Genomic DNA, 20562 nt, shown 5'->3' on the forward strand with positions numbered 1-20562 from the left:
GGACTCTGGGAGACGAGGCTTAAAATCCCTGATCAGATTAATTTTACATTGTTAGATTAATTTTACAATGTTAAAATTAATCTGAAAATGTACATAGAGGAAGCTAATAGACTGAAGGCAAGGAGGAAATGGATATTAATTTGGAACATAATATTTTATATGTACTATTCAAATAGAAGACTGAGACCCCTTATTGAAAATATATTGTCTGAGAAATGATTATGAAAGACTAATAGATGAAACAAACACTTGCAATGTATGTATATTTGAATGAATTAAAATAAATAAGCCTTTTAAAAAATCCCTGATCAGCATAGAAACCCACTGGGTGGCCTTGAGCAAATCACATTTGTGTAGCCTTAAAGGAAGGCAAAAGTGAACCACCTTTGAATAAGTCTCTCATTTAGATGCATCTGGTAAAATCGAGACAGGTTTCAGTTTTAAGTCCTGTCTGGATGGGCCCTTGATGCAGAGCCAGTCCAACAATGAGGCGAATTAAGCGGTCGCTTGGGGCGCAGTCAAGACTGCTTTTTCTGTTGATTTGTTGTAAAACATGATGTTTTGTTGCTTAATTTGTAAAATCTTAATGTAATTCCACGTTTAATAGGCTTTTCCTTAATCCCTCCTTATTATCCAACATTTTTGCTTATCCAACGCTTTTATTTTTCAGTGATTGGTTTGTGGGGTGCCAAAATTCTGTTCGCCTACACTTGAAAAATACCTAGGGCTGGCTCTGCCTTGATGACACATAACAACAAATCATTTCTAGATAGGAAATTTCATAAAATAGAACAGGATATCTGAACCACTCTTGTTTCTTGAAATAGCCATGGAGCACAAATGCTACCAAAGATTCTCTTACCTTTGTAGAACTGACAGTTACTGAGGCTCTCGTCTTCAACAGAGCGCCCAGTCTTTAAGGACTGCTGCAATACAGGGAAACCCTCTGATTCCACACCCTGAAAAAGAGGACACAACACAAGGTTTAGTGTTAGAGTACAGTTAATCACTACATTTCCCCCCAAAAAACTTTAGTGTTATACTTCAAGGGTGGGAATAATATGGCACAGTACATGCAGTCCAACACAGCTAACCTTGTATAAAGATAATTGCAAGCCTGGACGCCTTCAGGGAATGTGATTTTGGATAAAACACAGCATAGGGGTACACACTGCCCACATCTTACAATGGAGCAATTCTGGAATTATGGCCCAGGGGGATCCCATGTGTAAGTGTGTGTGGCTCCCAGACAATTTGCAGCAACCCACTCTTCACTTACTTCACTGATTTTTAGATTTTCAGGGAGCCACTCTAATTTCACCTACTCTGTCAAGGGAATTTTCCATTTCTGTTCAAAATCTGTGTGGTATATACTAAGACTAAGGAACTGTGCTTCCATATGCAATCCAATTGCTTCTGCTCATGGGCATTCATACGGTAGAAGTTGTAGCCTTAAAAAACTGGAAGACACCAGGATGGTATCCTCTGTTCTAAGGGTGGTTATTCCATTCTCCCTTGTGTCTTTCAGTCCTCAAAGGTTGAGCAGTATGGTCAACTTTCCTGATGTTGGATTGCATTACTTCAACTGCAAAGTGTGTTCGGGGGAGGTGGATTGAAAGAGATCTTGGAGTTCATTTAAATTCTCACTTGCTCACCTCAGCTGCACTGATATAATCGATGACCCTTGCAAATCTGCTCATTGTATAGTTTGGATTCCTCACGCTGATATTTCAGAGGCCTGGAGTAAGTACAGTGTTTGAAATACAGACAAGTGAGAACTCAAGTTACATACTTACAATCACAGCAATACGTGGATTCAAATGTTTCAGTGCAGCAGCAGAGCCTGCTAACAATCCACATTGAGCCCCTGCTGGGAGTATCACTGCATCCAGTTTTGGCACTTGCTCGTAGATTTCCAGCCCCGTGGTCCCCAAGCCTGACAAATAGACAGCACTGTCCTGTCTGCAAAAGCGAACAGAAAGAAGCAAAAAGGATTTGCTCATCAGCAAGACACAATAGTTCAATTACCTTTTTTCTAAAATATATTTAAAAAGTAATCAATGTGTGCATGCTGTCAAAAAATTCTTAAATATTTTATGCATGTTGTCATACCAGGGAGATACTAGTATCATTTATATTTTTGTATATTTTGTTGATGAGTGAAAAAGTGGGGCAATGATTTATGCTACTGCCTAAAAATACAAAGAAAACACTGGAAGATCTGAAACCCATCTTAAAAAATTAGGTTCTGGTCCCTGTTTTGTAACATTCTGGGAAGATATTCAATTAAAAAGTACAACTCTTACTGCTTACACTGATTCTCAGTATGTGAATTAGTCTGTGGAAGGAATAACAACATTAACAAACGAAACAACACACTTCATATTGTTCTCTATTAGGTTGCTTTACTTTAAAAAAATGATTTAACATTATTAAGATAATGACTAACTTTAATCTTAGGGTGGGGTGGTCTCTTCAAAGAAATCTCACATTGTGAGTTACTGCTTGACCAGTACAATCCTCCAAAAGCTTTAGCGGGGTCAATTTCAGAGAAGTTATCTTACATTCTGGATTATGACAACATTATATTGATGGCTATGAGCCTATTTCCTGGAGACATGTGGTATCTCTGTTCATTTCTCTCATGGCTCATAATATGATGTGTTATTTTATCATGGAGCCAAGAACTCTGAAATTCAGGGAAACTATTTAGAGGTCAGTCATATTTTATAAGATGCAGCTAGTAATTATTTTATTCTGGATGTCTCCATGGTACACTGAAACATTAACCATGTTCCATCTGCATTATATCAAAACTGGTCCTTGATTTCCATTGTCCTATTCCTTTGTGGTGAATTGAGCTCACAAGACTCCAATACTTTCTGCTTTGCCTAGTTCTCCACATCTACACTGATAATCTTTAACTCTCTGGTAAATACAAGACTTCGCTGGACATTTTGATCAGACTTTGGCTTCTTTCATACTTTGCTAATTTTTCAAACTATTCAAGATCTCATTCTGTACAGCAGCTGACAGTCTTGTTACACTAACCTGAATGATGCACATCAGAGAATGATCATCAACATCAGCAAAATCAATTTATTCTTCTACCACTTTAGCCATTTTAAATTTATACTTGTTCATATCAACCTACAGAAGGTTCTACAAAACCCTCAGAATTTCTCCTCCCAAATTTCTAATCCATTTCAACTGAGACTGGATCTACAGTGCCCTATATCCTAGGATCTGATCCTAAATTATCTGCTTATCACAGATTTTCTGGCAGTGTAGACACATATAATCCAGTTCAAAACAGATCCTGGGATATAGGACACTGCAGATCCAGCTCTAGTCTGATTACGATAGCCAAAATCTTAAACCCAAAACCAAGGTCACAGCAACACCTGTTATAGAACTCCAATATGCAAAAGATAACATCTGTGTGCATTCAGAAAACCTACAAACCACTCTAAACGCCTTTGCAAAAGCACACAAGAAGCTTGACTTCTCATTGAACATTGAGAAAACCAAAGTGCTCTTCCAGCAGTCATCAGCCAATCCCTCTGCAATACCAATACAGCTTAATGGTGTAACATTAGAAAATGTTAACCATTTCTGCTACTGTGACAGCCATTTCTCCACAAAAGTCAACATTGACACTGAAATACAACACCACCTGAGCTCTGCGAGTGCAGCATTTTTCTGAATGAAGCAGAGAGTGTTCTAGGATCAGACATCCGTAGGGATATCAAAGAGCTTGTTTATAAAGCTATTGTTTTCCCAACCCTGCTAGACACCTGCGAAATGTGGACTGTCTATAGATGTCACTCTCAACTCCTGGAACGATTCCATCAGCATTGTCTGAAAAATCCTTGGGAAGACAGGCAGACAAATGTCTCTGTGCTCAAAAAAGCAAAGACCACCAACACTGAAATGATGCTTCTATGCCATCAACTCTGCTGGACTGGCCACATTGTCCGAATGCCTAATCACCATCTCCCAAAGCAGTTACTATACTCCCAACTCAAGAACAGAAAACAGAATGTTGGTAGACAAGAAAAGAGATTTAAAGATGGGATTAAACCTAACTTTAAAAGCTGTGGCATAGACACTGAGAACTGGGAATCCCTGGCCCTTGAGTGCTCTAGCTGGAGGTCCGCTGTGACCAGCAGTGCTGTGAAATTTGAAGAGACACAAATGGAGGGCAAAAAGGAGAAACATGCTAAGAGGAAGATGCATCAAGCCAACCCTGACAAGGACTGTCTTCCACTTGGAAACCGATACCCTCACTGTGGAAGATCATGCAGGTCAGGAATAGGGCTCCACAGTCACCTATGTATCCACCACCAGGACACTACACTTGGAAGGCCATCATACTTGGACAATGAGGGCTTGCCTAAGTAAGTAAGATTATGACAAATCGGATAAAAATAGTAGTCTAAAAATTATGTTAATATCCTGTGATCGGTTTTCATCTCTCCTTGTTTGAACAGTTCTTTAACACAGAATCTAAAACATATAAGACATAATGGTTATGCTATGTAACATGGTTTTTGTTCCTGGGCTATAAATGTCATTTCCTAACTGTTTTTATCATAAAAACGTGAGCAAAGATTTATTAAACTGCAAAATTTGCTATAGTTTTTCAGGAAATAACACTTTCAAACCAACTCCATTCTGTTACATGATGTTATATGAGATATTGACATTTTCCTACATTCAAAATCACAGTACTCCTAACCATTATTTTATTGGGAAAGTAGACGATCATCCTTCCTGTGTTGCCCAGGCTCACAAACCTGAAAACATTTGTAATTTTTTTAATCATCTGTTCTTAGCTCTAAGAAAAAGCACTATACTTCCTTCAAACATGTACTGTATTAACACAACTTTCCAAACAGTGAACAAGCAGATCAAAGAGATGTACATGAAGCTACAAAGAGAGAAGAATCAACTAGCTGAATACCCAGCAGTGGAGGCAAGATCTTTACCACTGGGAGAGTTTAACATGTTTTACTGAATTACCCTCATTACAGCCTGATCCTGAAGACCTATGCTCAAGACTCAACCACTTTTTATGCCAAGTGTATTCCTCTTATGTCTGAATTAGCGGGGGGTTGGACTGGATGGCCCATGAGGTCTCTTCCAACTACTATTCTATGATTCTATGAATTGGTCTCAATGTAAATGAAGCAGATCTCTATCCTAATCTGATTTTGAGTAGATTAAAAAAAAACCCTCAGGGGACTTATTTTCCCAATTTGCTTTCCCATGCAATGTTACTCACAATTAAGACATCACACTAGAGAGAGAAAAAATCTACTTAAAATCCGGTTTCTGCCTCCTGCAGAATTCTGGGGCTTGCAGTTTAGTGAGGATGTTAAAGGCTCTTCCCTACACTACAAACCCCAGAATTCTGCAGGAGGCAGAAACTAGATTTTACGTGGATTTTTTCTCTAGTGTAATGAGGCCCTATAGTTACAAACGGAAATCTTTAACATCTGTAAACATGTAGTTGCTGGCTGTTCACCGCAAACAAACCATTGGGCCCTTCTGTTCAGACACATCCAACAAGGGTAAATCTAATAATATAAACATGTTGTTAAGCACCTCTGCCAACAAAAAATAATTTTTTGGCTCCTTCATTTTATGAAGGTTTTTATTGCTAATTGTTTTAATAGTATATGTTGTTGTGTTCTGCTTTTATTTGTTTTATTTTTGGACTCAGTCCCCATGTGAACTGCTCCAAGTCCCCTCATGGAGATGGAGATTAAAAATAAATTATTATTATTATTATTATTATTATTATTATTATTATTATTATTATTATTATTATTAAAAATAAATTTAAACAAGATGACTCAGAGAAAAGCCTATTTAAACTGAACATATTCAAGGAAACCCTCCCCTGGACAATTTCCCATTCATGTCATCTCCTCCTCCTTCTCCTCCTCCATCTTCTTCTTAGCTCTTTGGAATTTCAGCTCTTATCAGAAACAAACCTACTTTGCTGTTGAAATTATAATGTACAAGAATTCCAAAAATATTCTAAATGGGAGACAGAACTGAAGGCTAGGGAAATAAATGTGAACCACAGATAAAATTGAAGGCTTCAAAATGTCACAATAGATAAAACATTGAGATACTAGGATACCAGAGTTTAATCTGCTGTTATCTTGTATATTGTATATATATTGTATATATATACTGGTGTACTGTCTTGATCCTGCAAAAATTGAGAAAAGCTCTCTTTGCCTCTTCAGTTATAATACGTTTAGGAGGAACTTGCTGATACCAATTTAATAAAGCAATCCAGATGATAATGGAGAGTATATCTTTATGCGGAACCACAGAAAGAACTTGGAAAACTTTTCCCCCCTTTGAACTACAAGAATCATCCAGCCAACTACCTTTTCTGCAGTACTGATGGGTCCTGTATACTTTTAGTGGATATAACTCCCTGTAGACTGCAGCACCTTCATTTTCCTAATTTGTAACATCTTTTTCCTGATTAAGAAGTCCGAAAAGTTTTGGAAGCTTGCATCATGTATTTTGTGCATTTTAATGGACTAATAAAGATGCTGCTTTTTGTAACTTGTATTTTTGTTTGGTTTTCCTGCGTGGCCAGCATAGCCACCCTTTTTTGAATCTTGATCAATATTATCATTGAAAATTCTGTATTGGAGAATCCTTGCTGCTTTGTTGGAGTACAGTTCCCATTTCTTGGGCATATTTCTTATTATAACTCAGGTTAATTATAGAACATAAATATGCCCATTGTGTAATTTTTTTACTATCAAGTAGCTTTTCAACTTGGGGACTGTTCTATTTTTAAAACACATTAACTTTATGGTTATCTGACCAACAAAAACATCAGCTGTGGTTTATCAGGAAGCTCAGAAGTCTTTAGCTTCCTTTTAGTGCTCTCTCTCTCTCACACACTTCCTAAGAAAAAATGCAAGAAATAGAAACTATATTGTATCAAATATACCTCTTTTTACATTATGAGGGAAACTCATTTCAATATTCGGAATAATAAGGCATACAGTAGATACTAGAGGTGTGCAATTTGGCCAAAAGGCATGCTGTTTTGGGGTCCATTGTCAACTGATCCCTCATTCTATTTACTGGGAAGTTATTTGAATGGGGAGGGCTTTTGCTGTTTTCATTCAGCAAAGATGGGGCCCATTGGCTACAATGGGAAACTTTAAAGGCTAAATCTTCAGCTATTTTAAGGCCTATTTCAGTTTTAGACCCCATTTACAACTGCAGGCCTGCCAAATTTCAAAACAATTCACCAGTCTACTAATTTTAAATAATTATTTTAAGTTTTCACCATAACATTTGTTAAAATAAGACAAACCACAAGAATTCTGGGAATTGTAGTCTTCGATTGTGTCAATTCTCAGCCAATCAGAGCATGGACACCACCAGGCTTTTTATTGACTGAGAAACAGAGAGAGAGAAAAAAACTTCAACTCCCATCATGCTCCAAGAGGAACTGAGAGACTCTTCAATGCCCATCCCATGCAAGTGCTGCTGGGAAAGCGAGTTCCCAGGGCCCTCTCTGGAGGAGGAGGGAACTTTCCAAGAAAAAAATGCAGGACACTACTTCTACCAGGAAATGCGGCAGATCCCTGCCTCAGGTATATTACAGACTTAACTCTTTCCTCTCCACAATAAAACCTGTCTCTCTTAATCCATTTTGCCGGGCTTTTAGTCTCCCTCCTTCCCATTCTGTTTTCAGATATTATATAAAATGGTCCACCTAAAACCACAAATCATTTTTGTTCAAACTGATTAGGGCCCAAGCCTAGTAGTCACAGTAAACTATAGCCATCAATTTAGTCTATTTGTGAAGAGCAGACTAAAACTGTAGATGTTTTTTTTTTTTTACTTTCTCCCGAGCCAAAATTTGGTACCTTCACCACTAATTTGGAGGACCTTATTGTAAGGAAGATTTCAAGCAGCCTCTTAACTAATAAAACAGTTTCAATAAGTAGATCATGGAAAAACACAATGAAGCAAGGTTTTAAACTGGGAACGGCTATATCAAGCTGGAAAATTAGGGGAAAACTATTTATAAAATCATGTTTCTTCTTTAGTTTATTAAACAGATCAGTGGAATTTTTGTTCAAAATGGCATTTGGAAACTGCTTAATCCATTTCCTTCATCAAATAGATAAACTACGTCAAGATCTGGATATTTATCATGTAAGGCTCATGGCTTGCTGAAGGAAAATATTATTCAATTTCAAGGCATGTAAAAAAAAAAAACCCTGATCATTCTTGTGACCAATGCATGTGTTACATTTTCCACTTGAAAAATCCAGAACCAAAACAACTTTTTCTCTATTTCTAGTGAAAAAAGGCATAAGATAATTCACATACTATTAAATCATTGCTTTTTTCAGAAATCTATGGTCTCTTCTTGTTAAGATGATCAGGCCTGTAGCGAGGGGGGGGGGAGGGTTAGGGGTTCAACCCCCCCCCCCCATTTTTCAGGTTATAAAAAAACCTGGTTTACTCATGAATTTTAACAGGTTAACCAAATCCCCATGCTAAGTATATGAGACGCAAAACATTAAGAGTCCCTCCAGACACTATCTCAAGAAGATATTGACAGGTTTGTAGCGGGGGGGGGGGGGGGGGTGCTAGGGGTTCAACCCCCCTCCCCCGAAATTTTCAAAACCCCTCCCGAAATTTTTTTCTGGCTATGGCCCTGAAGATGATGATGCATGGAAACAGAAAGCACAATTCAAGCTAGTGGTGATTTTTTTGCATGGCAAAAGTGCAATAGCATTCAGTAAAAACAAGGGTTAAAACATCCACTTACTCTTCAAGATACAGATAGCCATTTTCTTGTGCTAGCCTTCTAGCATGCAGCTGGGACTCTCTTGCTGTAGAACCATAAGAAATTACCATAGCCCCGTATTCACGACACATTTTAACTCTAGCTGGCAAGGTGTTGGTGGACATGATGACAAACACAGGAATCTGATGCTCTGAAGCATGGTATGCTACTGCCATGGAAAAGTTATTGTCCGAAGCAACAATTACACCTTTTCTTTGCTGATCCTGCAAGATATGAATGACCAAAACACAAGATATTGGTTAAAAAAAAATGATTGGAAGGCACTTTGAGGACAAGACCACTTCGTAAAATGGGCCTAAAGCTACCACTCCCTCCATAGATCCTTTTTGTCTCTGGGATGGTGAGTGTAGAACAGAATTTACCCCTAAATATACAGATCTGCATTGAAGACTATAAGCTGCTTTTTTTCGTGTGTCAGGAGCAATCGGAGTTGCTTCTGGAGTGAGAGAATTGGCCGTCGGCAAGGACGTTGCCCAGGGGACGCCCGGATGTTTTGATGTTTTACCATCCTTGTGGGAGGCTTTTCTCATGTCCCCGCATGGAGCTGGAGCTGATAGAGGGAGCTCATCCGCACTCTCCCCAGGTGGGATTCGAACCTGGCAGCCTTCAGGTTAGCAACCCAACCTTCAAGTCACAAGGCTTTTATCCCCTAGGCCACCGGAGGCTCCTATAAGCTGCTGACTCATTTGAGAGAATCCTCATGGATGGATGGATGGATGGATGGAAGAAAGGAAGGACACTCCCCAAATGAAAAATCTTAAAGGTGTATTTAATGGGGTTGTAAAAAATACTAGTAATGTTCACAGCATGACATGTCAATCACTGTGGGATCCCCCACCTCCACATCATTTTGGACCATTATGTGAACAAACATTTTGCATAGAAAACAATTTTTTCTGTACAATTTTTTTCCTGAATTTTTATTGACCCATAACAAGATCATCATACATACACACACACAAATATAAATGATATATCATATAGGATAATAGTATTTTAGAGCTGTGCATGATGCTAATCATGTATTTTCATATATAAACATAATCATTAGTATAATCTGTAACTATAAAGAGGTGTTTTCAGGATATGTCTTGCTGAACAGATTCTGTCTGATCTTGAAGCTAAGTAGGCCACTGGCTTTCCTTAAGGCTGGAAATAATGTGACTTGTCCAATGTCAGACAATGGGTTTTTATGGTTGAGTGAGGATAATAACAGTCTAACTCCAGTGCTCAAGCCATTGGATCATTTCGGTTCTCTCCTTCATTACGATACAAGTTTCCAGATCCTACTCAAGTCCTGAAGATTCTACCTGAGTGATTCAGTCATGAAAGTCACCAATATAAGCAAATCGTTTTCAGATTATAGAATTTGAAAATAAGAAAAGGGATAGCATGCAGGTATTGGGAGATGAAGGCACCTTTTTCTAGTGACTGTTTTCCCACACCAGAGCAGAAGGACCCATCAGTGTTTTAAGAGATGAAGAGTTTTTCCACCTCTGTTCTACATGCCAGCTTTGGTTTAACATGTGAGTACCACTTGTTTAAAAACCTAGGAGCAGAACCTATCAACATCAGAGGCTGAAACTATGAAAACCAGGAACCAGACAACTGAAAGGTCTTAGTGAAATAGTCACAGGCATTTGATACGTATGGTGCTGTGACTGAGCATGACAGTGGAGCTTTACCTATGGAAATCCTGCTTCAAAACCTCACTGAGCTGTGAAGTATCAGGAGCCACTGAAAAACTCATTCTCAGTTTTGGCAATGTCATGGAAAAGCGACAAATCTGGAGAAGATGTTTGGGATCATCATTCAGGCCTGCATAACTTAATTTCACACATTTGATACAAAATTTAGCAAACAGCCAGTTCTCTCTCTACTAAAATTTTGCTCCACTAGATTTCTCACCTGTTGTAAAGACATTAGAAGGTAAAGCACACCTCGTTCTTTTACAGATCCTGTGTACTGAAGGTATTCTTTTTTTAGATATATCTCCACTCCATACTGCTTTGAAAGCCTAGAATACTGAAAACAATGGGATGGTACTGAGTTATGTTGTTCAGCCCGTTATACACACACCTACATTAAACACATCATCTGCAGTTGAAAGGAAAATAGAAATGACCAAAAGATCAATAAATCTGTCAGTTTAGCAATATTCATTCAGGAATATGTTCTACCCTGCTTCTGAACTTGATTGCAACTTCTTTTAAAACTTTAGGAAAATTTACAATATTTTAGAACAGTTTAAAACAATGTTGAACATATGTTACCCAATGTGTCTAGCATTTTGGCTAAATTAGGTATCTAGAAAACACATATTCAATAATTTCAACTCAAACATAAAGAAAAATGTGTGTTGGCTCATGTCTTCTACATATCAAGAAATATTTAGAAACTTGTATAAGCTCAGATTCAAACTGTTTCTAAGGTCTCTGGCTTATACATCTTTTCTTATCTTGGATATGAATTGGCCTAAAGAATTCTGCAGCTTTTTGCCTTTGGTAGAAATAATAGTATAATATAAAAATGTTATGTTCGTTTTATTTTGGAATAAACAACAAAGTCACTGAACCAAATCACACCTAATTTGGCCACAAAAGACATAGTCATCCAAAATATGTCTTTCAATTAAAAAAACAAGAAAAATAAAGTCCTAATTAGAGGAAGAGGAAGAACTATTTTTTTCCCATTGCTGCCAGTTAGAAAGGTAAGCTCCGCCCACGTTGTCTCCTAGCAACCCACTCAGCCATTTAATGGCGCCCAGGCCTCTTCAATCAGGCCACTTCCACACTGCCTATAAAATACAGACTATCTGATTTGAACTGGATTATATGGCAGTGTAGACTCAAGGCCCTTCCAAACAGCTATATTACCCATTTATAATCTTATATTATCTGCTTTGAATTGGATTCTCTTGAGTCCACACTGCCATATAATCCACTTCAGTGTGCATTTTATACAGCTGTGTAGAAGGAGGCTCATATAATCCATTTCTAAGCAGATAATATAAGATTATAAATATACAACAGAGTCTCACTTATCCAACATAAATGGGCCGGCAGAATGTTGGATAAGCAAATATGTTGGATAATAAGAAGGGATTAAGGAAAAACCTATTAAAAATCAAATTAGGTTATGATTTTACAAATTAAGCACCAAAACATCATGTTATACAACAAATTTGACAGAAAAATAGTTCAATGCGCAGTAATGCTATGTAGTCATTACTGTATTTACGAATTTAGTACTAAAATATCACAATGTATTAAAACATTGACTACAAAAACATTGACTACTAAAAGGCAGACTGCATTGGATAATCCAGAACATTGGATAAGCGAATGTTGGATAAGTGAGGCTCTACTGTAATATGAAATAATTACTGTGGTATAATAATACAGAACAATATAATCTCTAAAACCAGGACAGTAAATAAAGAGCAACACTCTGAAAGCAGGGAAATTGGGAATTCCAGAAAGGAAACCATCAGGGCCAGCTAACACTTCCCAACAAAGGATTCCCTCAGGCATGAAGCAGCCCTGCTTTGTAGCTGCAAGGCCATTAAATGCTAATCAAGGTGGCTAATTGCAGCATTTATACCTGACACACCGAGACTATTAATTGCTATTCAAACTGGCCAACCAAGGATTCAGCAAGGTAGAAAGTGGCCAGGCTTGCAAGCAGCAAGGCTATTCAGTGCTATTCAACCTGGCCAACCAAGATTTCCCCTAGGTGAAAAACCCCCAGGCTTTGAAGCCACGAGGCTACTCTGTCCCATTCAACTTGACCAATGAAAGATGCCCTATGTAGAAAGCAGCCAGACTTTTAAGCTGCAAGACTATTCAGTGCAATTCAAGCTGGCCAAACAAGGATTCCCCTACAAAGGAAGTAGCCAGGCTTCAAAGCGGCTCTTTGATTGAGGGTGCTACTCCAGCTACTCCAGAAAACGGCCAGGCTTTAAGGCTGTAAGGCTATTCACTGCTATTCCACCTGGTCAACAAATGATTCCCATAAGCCACAGCAATGCGTGGCCGGGCAAAGCTAGTAGTATAATATTTTCTCAGCCAGCATTCACTGTGAAACAATAAATACCATACCATACAAGGTGTTTTCTGCACTCCACTTTGGATTTTGAAGGCTGCTGCACTGATATCTTCAAACCTAATAGGTTTATTGTAGTCCAGTTGGCTAATTCTATCTGTGCGGATGACTGAGTCCCTTAACAATTCCTCATTACGGCCAACTATCTTCATTTCCCATGTTTTCACGCCCCCATTTAGGTAATCTTCCTCGCCAAAATCTTTCAGTCTCTCTGGGTTGATAGAAGGTGGCTGTTGACCAATGTGACCATTTCTGACTGGTCCATCTTTAGAGCAATAGTGTTCACATTGGGGAGGAGCATCTAGTTTCCTTACTTTGCTCTCATCCCTAAAGAGAAAAGAAAGAGAGAGCTATAGTCATGTTATGAAACATTAACCAAACCAAAAATTAGCATGGGAAAGAGAGGGGGAATTTACTCTGTACCTGGATTTCACCTGCAATAACCATATATACTTTGTTTTTCTGACAGACACCAATATGATTTGGGTGGGCACAATAAGTAAATCACACCAGAGAATACACATTTAAGAGTTACCGTATATACTCATGTATAAACCAAGTTTTCCAGCATTTTTAGGGATGAAAAGGCTCCCCTCGGATTATACTTGAGTATATACGGTAATCAGAGTTGGATAGTCTTATCTTAAATTACAGTTTTATGTAATTAACCTACTGATGCCTCCATTAATGTAATTTTATTGATATCTATTTTTATTTTTGAAATTTACCAGTAGCTGCTGCATTTCCCACTATTGGCTTATACTCAAGTCAATAAATTTTCCCAGGTTTTTTTGTGGTAAAATAAGGTGCCGGCTTATATTCAGGTCAGCTTATACTTGAGTATATACAGTAATTGTTATTTTTCAGTATTTCAGCAATGTAGCAGCAGAGATCATCTAGCATGGGGAACCATGCATTTAAATGGGATCTAGAGTACTGCTATTTAATGCAATGGTTCATGAACTGATGGTGTTTCCAGGAGAGATAGAAGAAATGAAGCTAATGGGAAAATATACCCTGTTTCCCCTAAAATAAGACATCCCCAAAAAATAAGACCTAGTAGAGGTTTTGCTGAATTGCTAAATATAAGGCCTCCCCCGAAAGTAAGACCTAGCAAGTTTTTGTTTGGAAGCATGCCCGGTGTCCACCAAACAAAACACCATAGCATGGAGGATTGGTAAATGTACATACCAGTTGTACAGTATATGGAAATAATGGTAGTAACAAGAAATTCTTGACAGAAGTCACAGTTTGTCTGGTTTGGTTATGTTGGTTTGTGATGACAGTATAGAATAAATGTTCATTTTTTGTTCAACAATAAATGTGAATTCTTCTTCATGGAAAAATAAGACATCCCCTGAAAATAAGACCTAGCGCATCTTTGGGAGTAAAAAATAATATAAGACACTGTCTTATTTTCGGGGAAACACGGTAGTACCTGCAGTGTATCAAACAGCTTGGGAAGCAGAGGCCTCTTAACTCCTGATGCCATCGAAAACAAGTATTGGGGTTCTGTTCAAGAATGAACTAATTATCAGAGTCATGAAGCTTGTCTACTACTGTCATCCTTGGGATTAGGGTTAATCTCAGTAGTACACTTTGCCTTTGTAAAATTCCAATTCTAATGCCAAAAGTCATATATAAAATAGACATGTCATCTCAACAGTTGGAATGGGAACGCTCTCAGATAAGTGCCAGAGCTCCACTCATATCTGAACTACAGAAAAACAGAGCTAGATGAATCAGATCAGAAAGAGCTTGAATGGAGTTTAGGAAGGTGCTATCCACATGCTCCTGCTGGCTGGGGGAATCTGATCTCTGTAGCACAAAAGAAACATAGTCTGAATCAGTATATGGTAGCTCCAGATATATGAATGTGCTTTTGAAGGGATGAGAGGTTTGTAGTTATTCAGCCAAGCCACAAGACTGATAGCAATTAATAATAGCCAAGCCACTGTTAGCATGTTCCATCACAATTAATCAAAGCATGACAAAGATTTTGTATCTCCCACGACCTTTATAGCATTACACTGAAGTTTTTATCAGCACCATCAACAACAGAGGGTAGTATAATGATTTTCCAATAACCCATCTGATCTTTCCAACAATGGTTAGAAATCCTGGCTGGTTCTCTCATGTTCCTGTCGCCTTTGAAAGAAAGATGTGGATGCATATGGTCTATCCGCTTTCCAAAACAGAATGGGTCCATAAATGCAGTTTGGTTAATCTATTTTAGCAAAATCAGCATTCAGCACTCACATACCGTTTCCCCTAAAATAAGACATCCCCAGAAAATAAGACCTAGTAGAAGTTTTGCTGAATTGCTAAATATAAGGCCTCCCCTGAAAGTAAGACCTAGCAAAGTTTTTGTTTGGAAGCAAGCCCGCCAAACAGAACACCAGAGCATGCAGGATCGGTAAATGTACATACCATAGAGTGTTGTACATGGAAATAATGGTAGTAACAAGAAATTCTTGATAGGATTCACAGTTTGTCTGGTTATGCTGGTTTGTGATGACAACTACTGTACAGTATATAATAAATGTTCTTTTTTTGTTCAAAAATAAATGTGAATTCTTCTTTAGGGAAAAATAAGACATCCCCTGAAAATAAGACCTAGAGCATCTTTGGGAGCAAAAATTAATATAAGACACTGTCTTATTTTCAGGGAAACACGGTACATATGCCACATCCCCACCTAGGTAGAAATGTATACTTAATGCAGTTTGACATCACATTAACTGTTTTGGCCCAATGCTATGGAAACCTGGGATTTGTAGTTTGCTGAGGCACCACTAGTCTTTGGCAGAGAAGGCTAAAGACCTTGTAAAACTACAACTCCCACAATTCCATAGCCATGGCAGTTAAAGATGTCAAACTGTATTAATTCCACAATGTAGTTGCATCCACAGGTGCACTCCAAACTAAAAGGCAGAAAATTCAAGAAATTGCCATAGGGGCAACATAATTTTGTGTAGAAATTAAATAATGATGGAAGTTACATTGATTATAGTGATGGTTTGTAGTTCTGATGATTTCTCATTCCCGTCGAGAGCAATCTGTCCAGAAAAATTAGTTTTTCATTCTTTCAGCCCCACAAAAGCAGCACAAGCGAGTGAGATTATCCCTGGCCAGCCTTGCCTATCACAAGATGCATTGTTATGATCAAAGATTGGAAATAAACAAGCTGCAGTTATGATATTACCATCTTTGTGAGTGGAAAAAATTAGACATATCCTAATCCATTTTAATTCAGTGGAATGAGTAAAACACACAATGTGAATTTGAAACCTACTTTTTGACAAATAGCTTCTTTGCATGGCTGGGGAGAAAAAAAATATAGAAAAGTCATATGGATACATTATAAAGATAAACAAAAGGAGGAGAACAGAACATGAACACTAAAAATTTTATTTCCCTGAGAAAAATACAGTAGAATCCTTTAAAAAAAATCAGGAAGACCTAGTACAGCACTTTTGTTTCAGAAACCCTGCAAGTCTTTCTTGTAACCATGACCAGAAAATGCTGATTTTACATGATTTTTTCAACAGTATGTGTTTCCATGTTCAATGCTCTTTCATCATGTATACTCATAAATACTAGGGGTGTGCAATTTTTTGTTAGTCATCGTAAGTAGGATTTTAAAAATTCATTAAATTCATACTTACAACACAATATCTGACATGTGGGCATAGCCCATGCCAAAAACTTAAGAATCAAAATTTACCCAATACTTTTTCATACTTTCAATACTTTGGGAGACTTTGGAAGTCTCCCAAAGTCAGTTTCAATTTCAGCACAAGGAAGCAAAGCAAAGGCAAAATGGCTGCCTTTCCTCTTTAAATTAATGGCCTCTCACCATTAGGAGAGGGAAACTGCAGGAAAAAAAGCAGAGTTCACTGGAAAAGAGACTGAGAAAGCACAGAATTCTGGGAAATGTAGTTTGGGAGGGCAAGGAACCCTATGCCAGAGAATTCAAAAGGTCCTGCCCTAAACTACATTTCCCAGAATTCTGCTCTGCATCAGAAAGCCCCAATCATGAGAGAGAGATTTGTCTCTCCATAGCAGCAGCCAGTCAGTGTTCCAACTAATTGTTGAATTTGCAAAGAGGAAGACTGACTGATAGTTCTAGTAAGTAAATTTCTGTGCTGGGCTGGGAAGAAATTCCTAAATGGAAGTTCTATTGGTTAATATGAGAGACATTCAATGAGATAGCTGTTGTGGCAAAAGTTTGTCAAAACCTTTTTTAAAATCCCTAAAATCAGTAGATGTATAAATATTTCTGAAACTTGGGGGAATTATCCTGTTATCTTGTGTCATTGTATAGAAAATTCAAGGAGATAGCTCCTGTAATTTTTTAAAAAATGTTGTTTATAAAAACGTTGAAAATTCCCCCTAATTTGTGGATAACTGTAACATGCTGAACTTGATGGGCTAACAGTGGTAAATGTGTTCTACTATTGTAGCAAGTTTCACCCCAATAGCTATAAAAATGAGGGACAAAGGAGCCCCTGAAGTTTCCCCACTTGCACAATTACTATAACGAAAAAGTAATAAAATTTAGTTACTTTCATTATATTAACAAATTTTTCATGAATAATAGTTTAGAAACACTTTAGAAATGAAACAGAGGGCCCACTATTTTTGTAATGATTTTTGAAACTTTTTTTATCAATCGCTCAACCCTAATAAATACCATATGTCCCATTCAGGAAGGACCTCTATTCCTTTAAAGAAAAATCAATGCATGTTTTATATCTTCCTCTTGATTCAGACTGAAGGATTACTGTTATGTTGTTGTTCTGTGCTGTCAAGCCGTTTCCAACTTATGGTGACCCTAAGATGAACCTACCACTGGGTTTTCTTAGCAAGATTTGTTCAGGAACTAGACTAAGGTCACCCTGTGGGGTTCCTCTCTTAATGTCAGATTTCTGTGGGAATCAATTGCTGCTTCATAGCATTTCTTTTTAAAATATTAATAATAAAACCTCAAGAAGCACACAGAAAATACCACTACAGTAGAGTCTCACTTATCCAACATAAACGGGCCGGCAGAACGTTGGCTAAGCGAATATGTTGGATAATAAGGAGAGATTAAGGAGAAGCCTATTAAACACCAAATTAGGTTATGATTTTACAAATTAAGCACCAAAACATCATGTTAGACAACAAATTTGACAGAAAAAGTAGTTCAATACGCAGTAATGCTACGTAGTAATTACTGTATTTACGAATTTAGCACCAAAATATCACGATATATTGAAAACATTGACTACAAAAATGCGTTGGATAATCCAGAACATTGGATAAGCGAATGTTGGATAAGTGAGACTCTACTGTACTTCCCAATACAGTTGTCCTACCTGGAAGAAGCAAGTGTTGGAGACCATATACATCTCTAGAGCTACACTTTGCACACCTCTGTTCTTAATGAAACACTTTCTAACAGCAGGCTCAGTCCATTTTTATTTTTTACTATCCTGGCCTAAGGGATTAGTGAGTCATTTCCCCTTGAATAACCTCTCAGTGAATGGCTGCATGTCACTTTCGGTTCCTATGTGATGTGTAATTACCAATTTCATCTCTTTCGAAAACCGGGATAACTGTCATTAACAGTGCTGTGTTTTATTTTGACATGCCTTTTGAAGCAATTCCTGACATCTTTTTGAATCTATGTCTAAATAATTTTCCTTTTTAAAAAATTGTATTTATTTTAAAAGCCACACATAATGTTATTAATCATTAATAGAAGTACTGAGATAGGCTGAACTGAGTATCCTTGTAGTGTCAGTATATTCAGTCATAAAGTAAAGGTAAAGGTTTCCCCTTGACATTAGCTCGAGTCCGACTCTGGTGGGTGGTGCTCATCTCCTTTTCTAAGCCAAAGAGCTGGCGTTGTCCATAGACGCTTTTTAGGTCATGTGGCCAACATGACTGCATGGAGCACCGTTCCCTTCCTGCTGAAGCAATACCTATTGATCTACTCACATTTGCATGTTTTTGAACTGCTAGGTTGGTAGAAGCTGAGGCTAACAATGGAAACTCACCCCCTCCCACGGATATGAACTGCTGACCTTCCAGTCAGCAAGTTCTGCAGCTTAGCGGTTTAACCCACTGCACCACTGTAGCTCCTATATTCAATCATAGTAAGCATCAAAACCAGCTAAACCTATGAGTGCTAAATATCAGATGAAGTATCCTGGGAGCGCTGCTGAATGTAGATTACTAATGGGTACATGCTGTTCAGCCTTGACCACAGAAAAGAGTGTTGCTACTTAATGAAGTGTTACACGGACCCTGTGCTAATCCTGCTTCAGGTTGTACATACATTACATACATTGTTCAAAGGCAATCTGTAGGATTTATGCAAGAGTATCCTCCCATATTGTGTGTCCATCTACAAGGAAGATGGAAAATGGAGTTTCAGTTTGGCATATGTCTACATACGGTCCTCATTTCTTCTGCAAGATCAGAACTATGGACACAAGGGGAGGGGGACAAGAAAGTGTCTTGAACCCTCCACAAAGCTGCTTAATCTCAACTGATGACCCCAGACACTTCTATAATGCAATTAGCGTTAAACATAGTCCATAATCACCAGTCAAAATATACATGTAACTAGTTTGTAACAATAGCTTCAATGACAACAGTAGAAACAGTCCATGAGACAGTTAATATCTTCTGATATTTTCTTGCAAGGTCTTTGTAGATGTAGATTGAAAGAAAAAGTTCCAAATCACAGAAAGGGAAAGCATATATTCTTGTTCCAATCTGTAGCATACTAGCATAATAAAAGTATGAATCTTAACTGTTTGATCAGATATTCTACATTCTGAAAATAAGCAGTCTGACTTGAAATTCAAAGAAAAAGGAGCAGCAGACACAGCTGATATTATTCTTATTATGATTCATATTATTATTAGTATTATAATCATTACCTATAAAGTATGGCAATGCAATAAACAAAGAAATGAAGCAATACTCCAACTACTACAGCATACGGAGGCAAGAAGGATCCAGGGGATGTGGTGGCTACTGGCTTGGCCCCCGATACAAATCTAGGGCTGTCCATAATTCCTAAGGGGTGGGGGCAAAAGTCTAGGTCTACATCACATTGGCAACATTCTCCAACCTTTGCCAGAAAGGATCGTATTCTTCCTCTTCTCGGATACGTTCCCTGGGATTTCGGTTCTTTAAAGCCCTGGAGTAGAGAAACTGTGCAACAAAATTCATAGCAATTCCTTTGTGGTAAGTGAAACGGTGGAATTCCCGGGCGTTGGGCAAAACTTGCCTCTCCAAAAACTGCCAAGAAGGACAGGGAGCTACATGAAATGCACTTGTCTGGTGGATAGGCTGCCACAAACTGTCCTCCCACTTACGATGGGACAAAGAAATGACTTTGAGTATTGGCTGCTGCTATTTAAAGAGATTATTTTGCAGACCAACCTGTCCCTGTCAATTTGAGTCAGGGACTGGATTATACTTACTTGGTCCTTAGTTAGCTGCATGTTTAAAGCTTTAGACACTTAACACTGAACTAGAGAACATTGTCTTTTATGACATTGTTTGTAATAAAGTGAAAA

The 20562-nt window shown here is 38.0% G+C and overlaps 1 protein-coding gene across 3 annotated transcripts in view; it reads right to left on the reverse strand.

Annotated features, from left to right (window-relative positions):
• The window catches only part of LOC100558175 (L-threonine ammonia-lyase), an 84178-nt gene that overhangs the window by 16976 nt on the left and 46640 nt on the right, over positions 1–20562 (reverse strand). The window contains exons 1-6 of one of the 3 annotated variants that reach the window (XM_062975861.1): positions 20112–20344; positions 12976–13306; positions 10784–10900; positions 8837–9078; positions 1797–1962; positions 863–959 (exon numbers count right to left, since the gene is read on the reverse strand). In XM_062975861.1, coding sequence (XP_062831931.1) covers positions 863–959; positions 1797–1962; positions 8837–9078; positions 10784–10900; positions 12976–13306; positions 20112–20212 — 1054 coding nt within the window. In that variant the 5' untranslated portion in view covers positions 20213–20344. Of the gene's footprint in view, positions 1–862; positions 960–1796; positions 1963–8836; positions 9079–10783; positions 10901–12975; positions 13307–16274; positions 16995–20111; positions 20345–20562 lie in introns of those variants that run through there. The other 2 variants (XM_008120764.3, XM_062975862.1) reach the window with 2 other exon arrangements.

The sequence above is a fragment of the Anolis carolinensis genome, chromosome 3 (genome assembly GCF_035594765.1).
Source record: "Anolis carolinensis isolate JA03-04 chromosome 3, rAnoCar3.1.pri, whole genome shotgun sequence".
Lineage (NCBI taxonomy): Eukaryota > Metazoa > Chordata > Lepidosauria > Squamata > Dactyloidae > Anolis > Anolis carolinensis.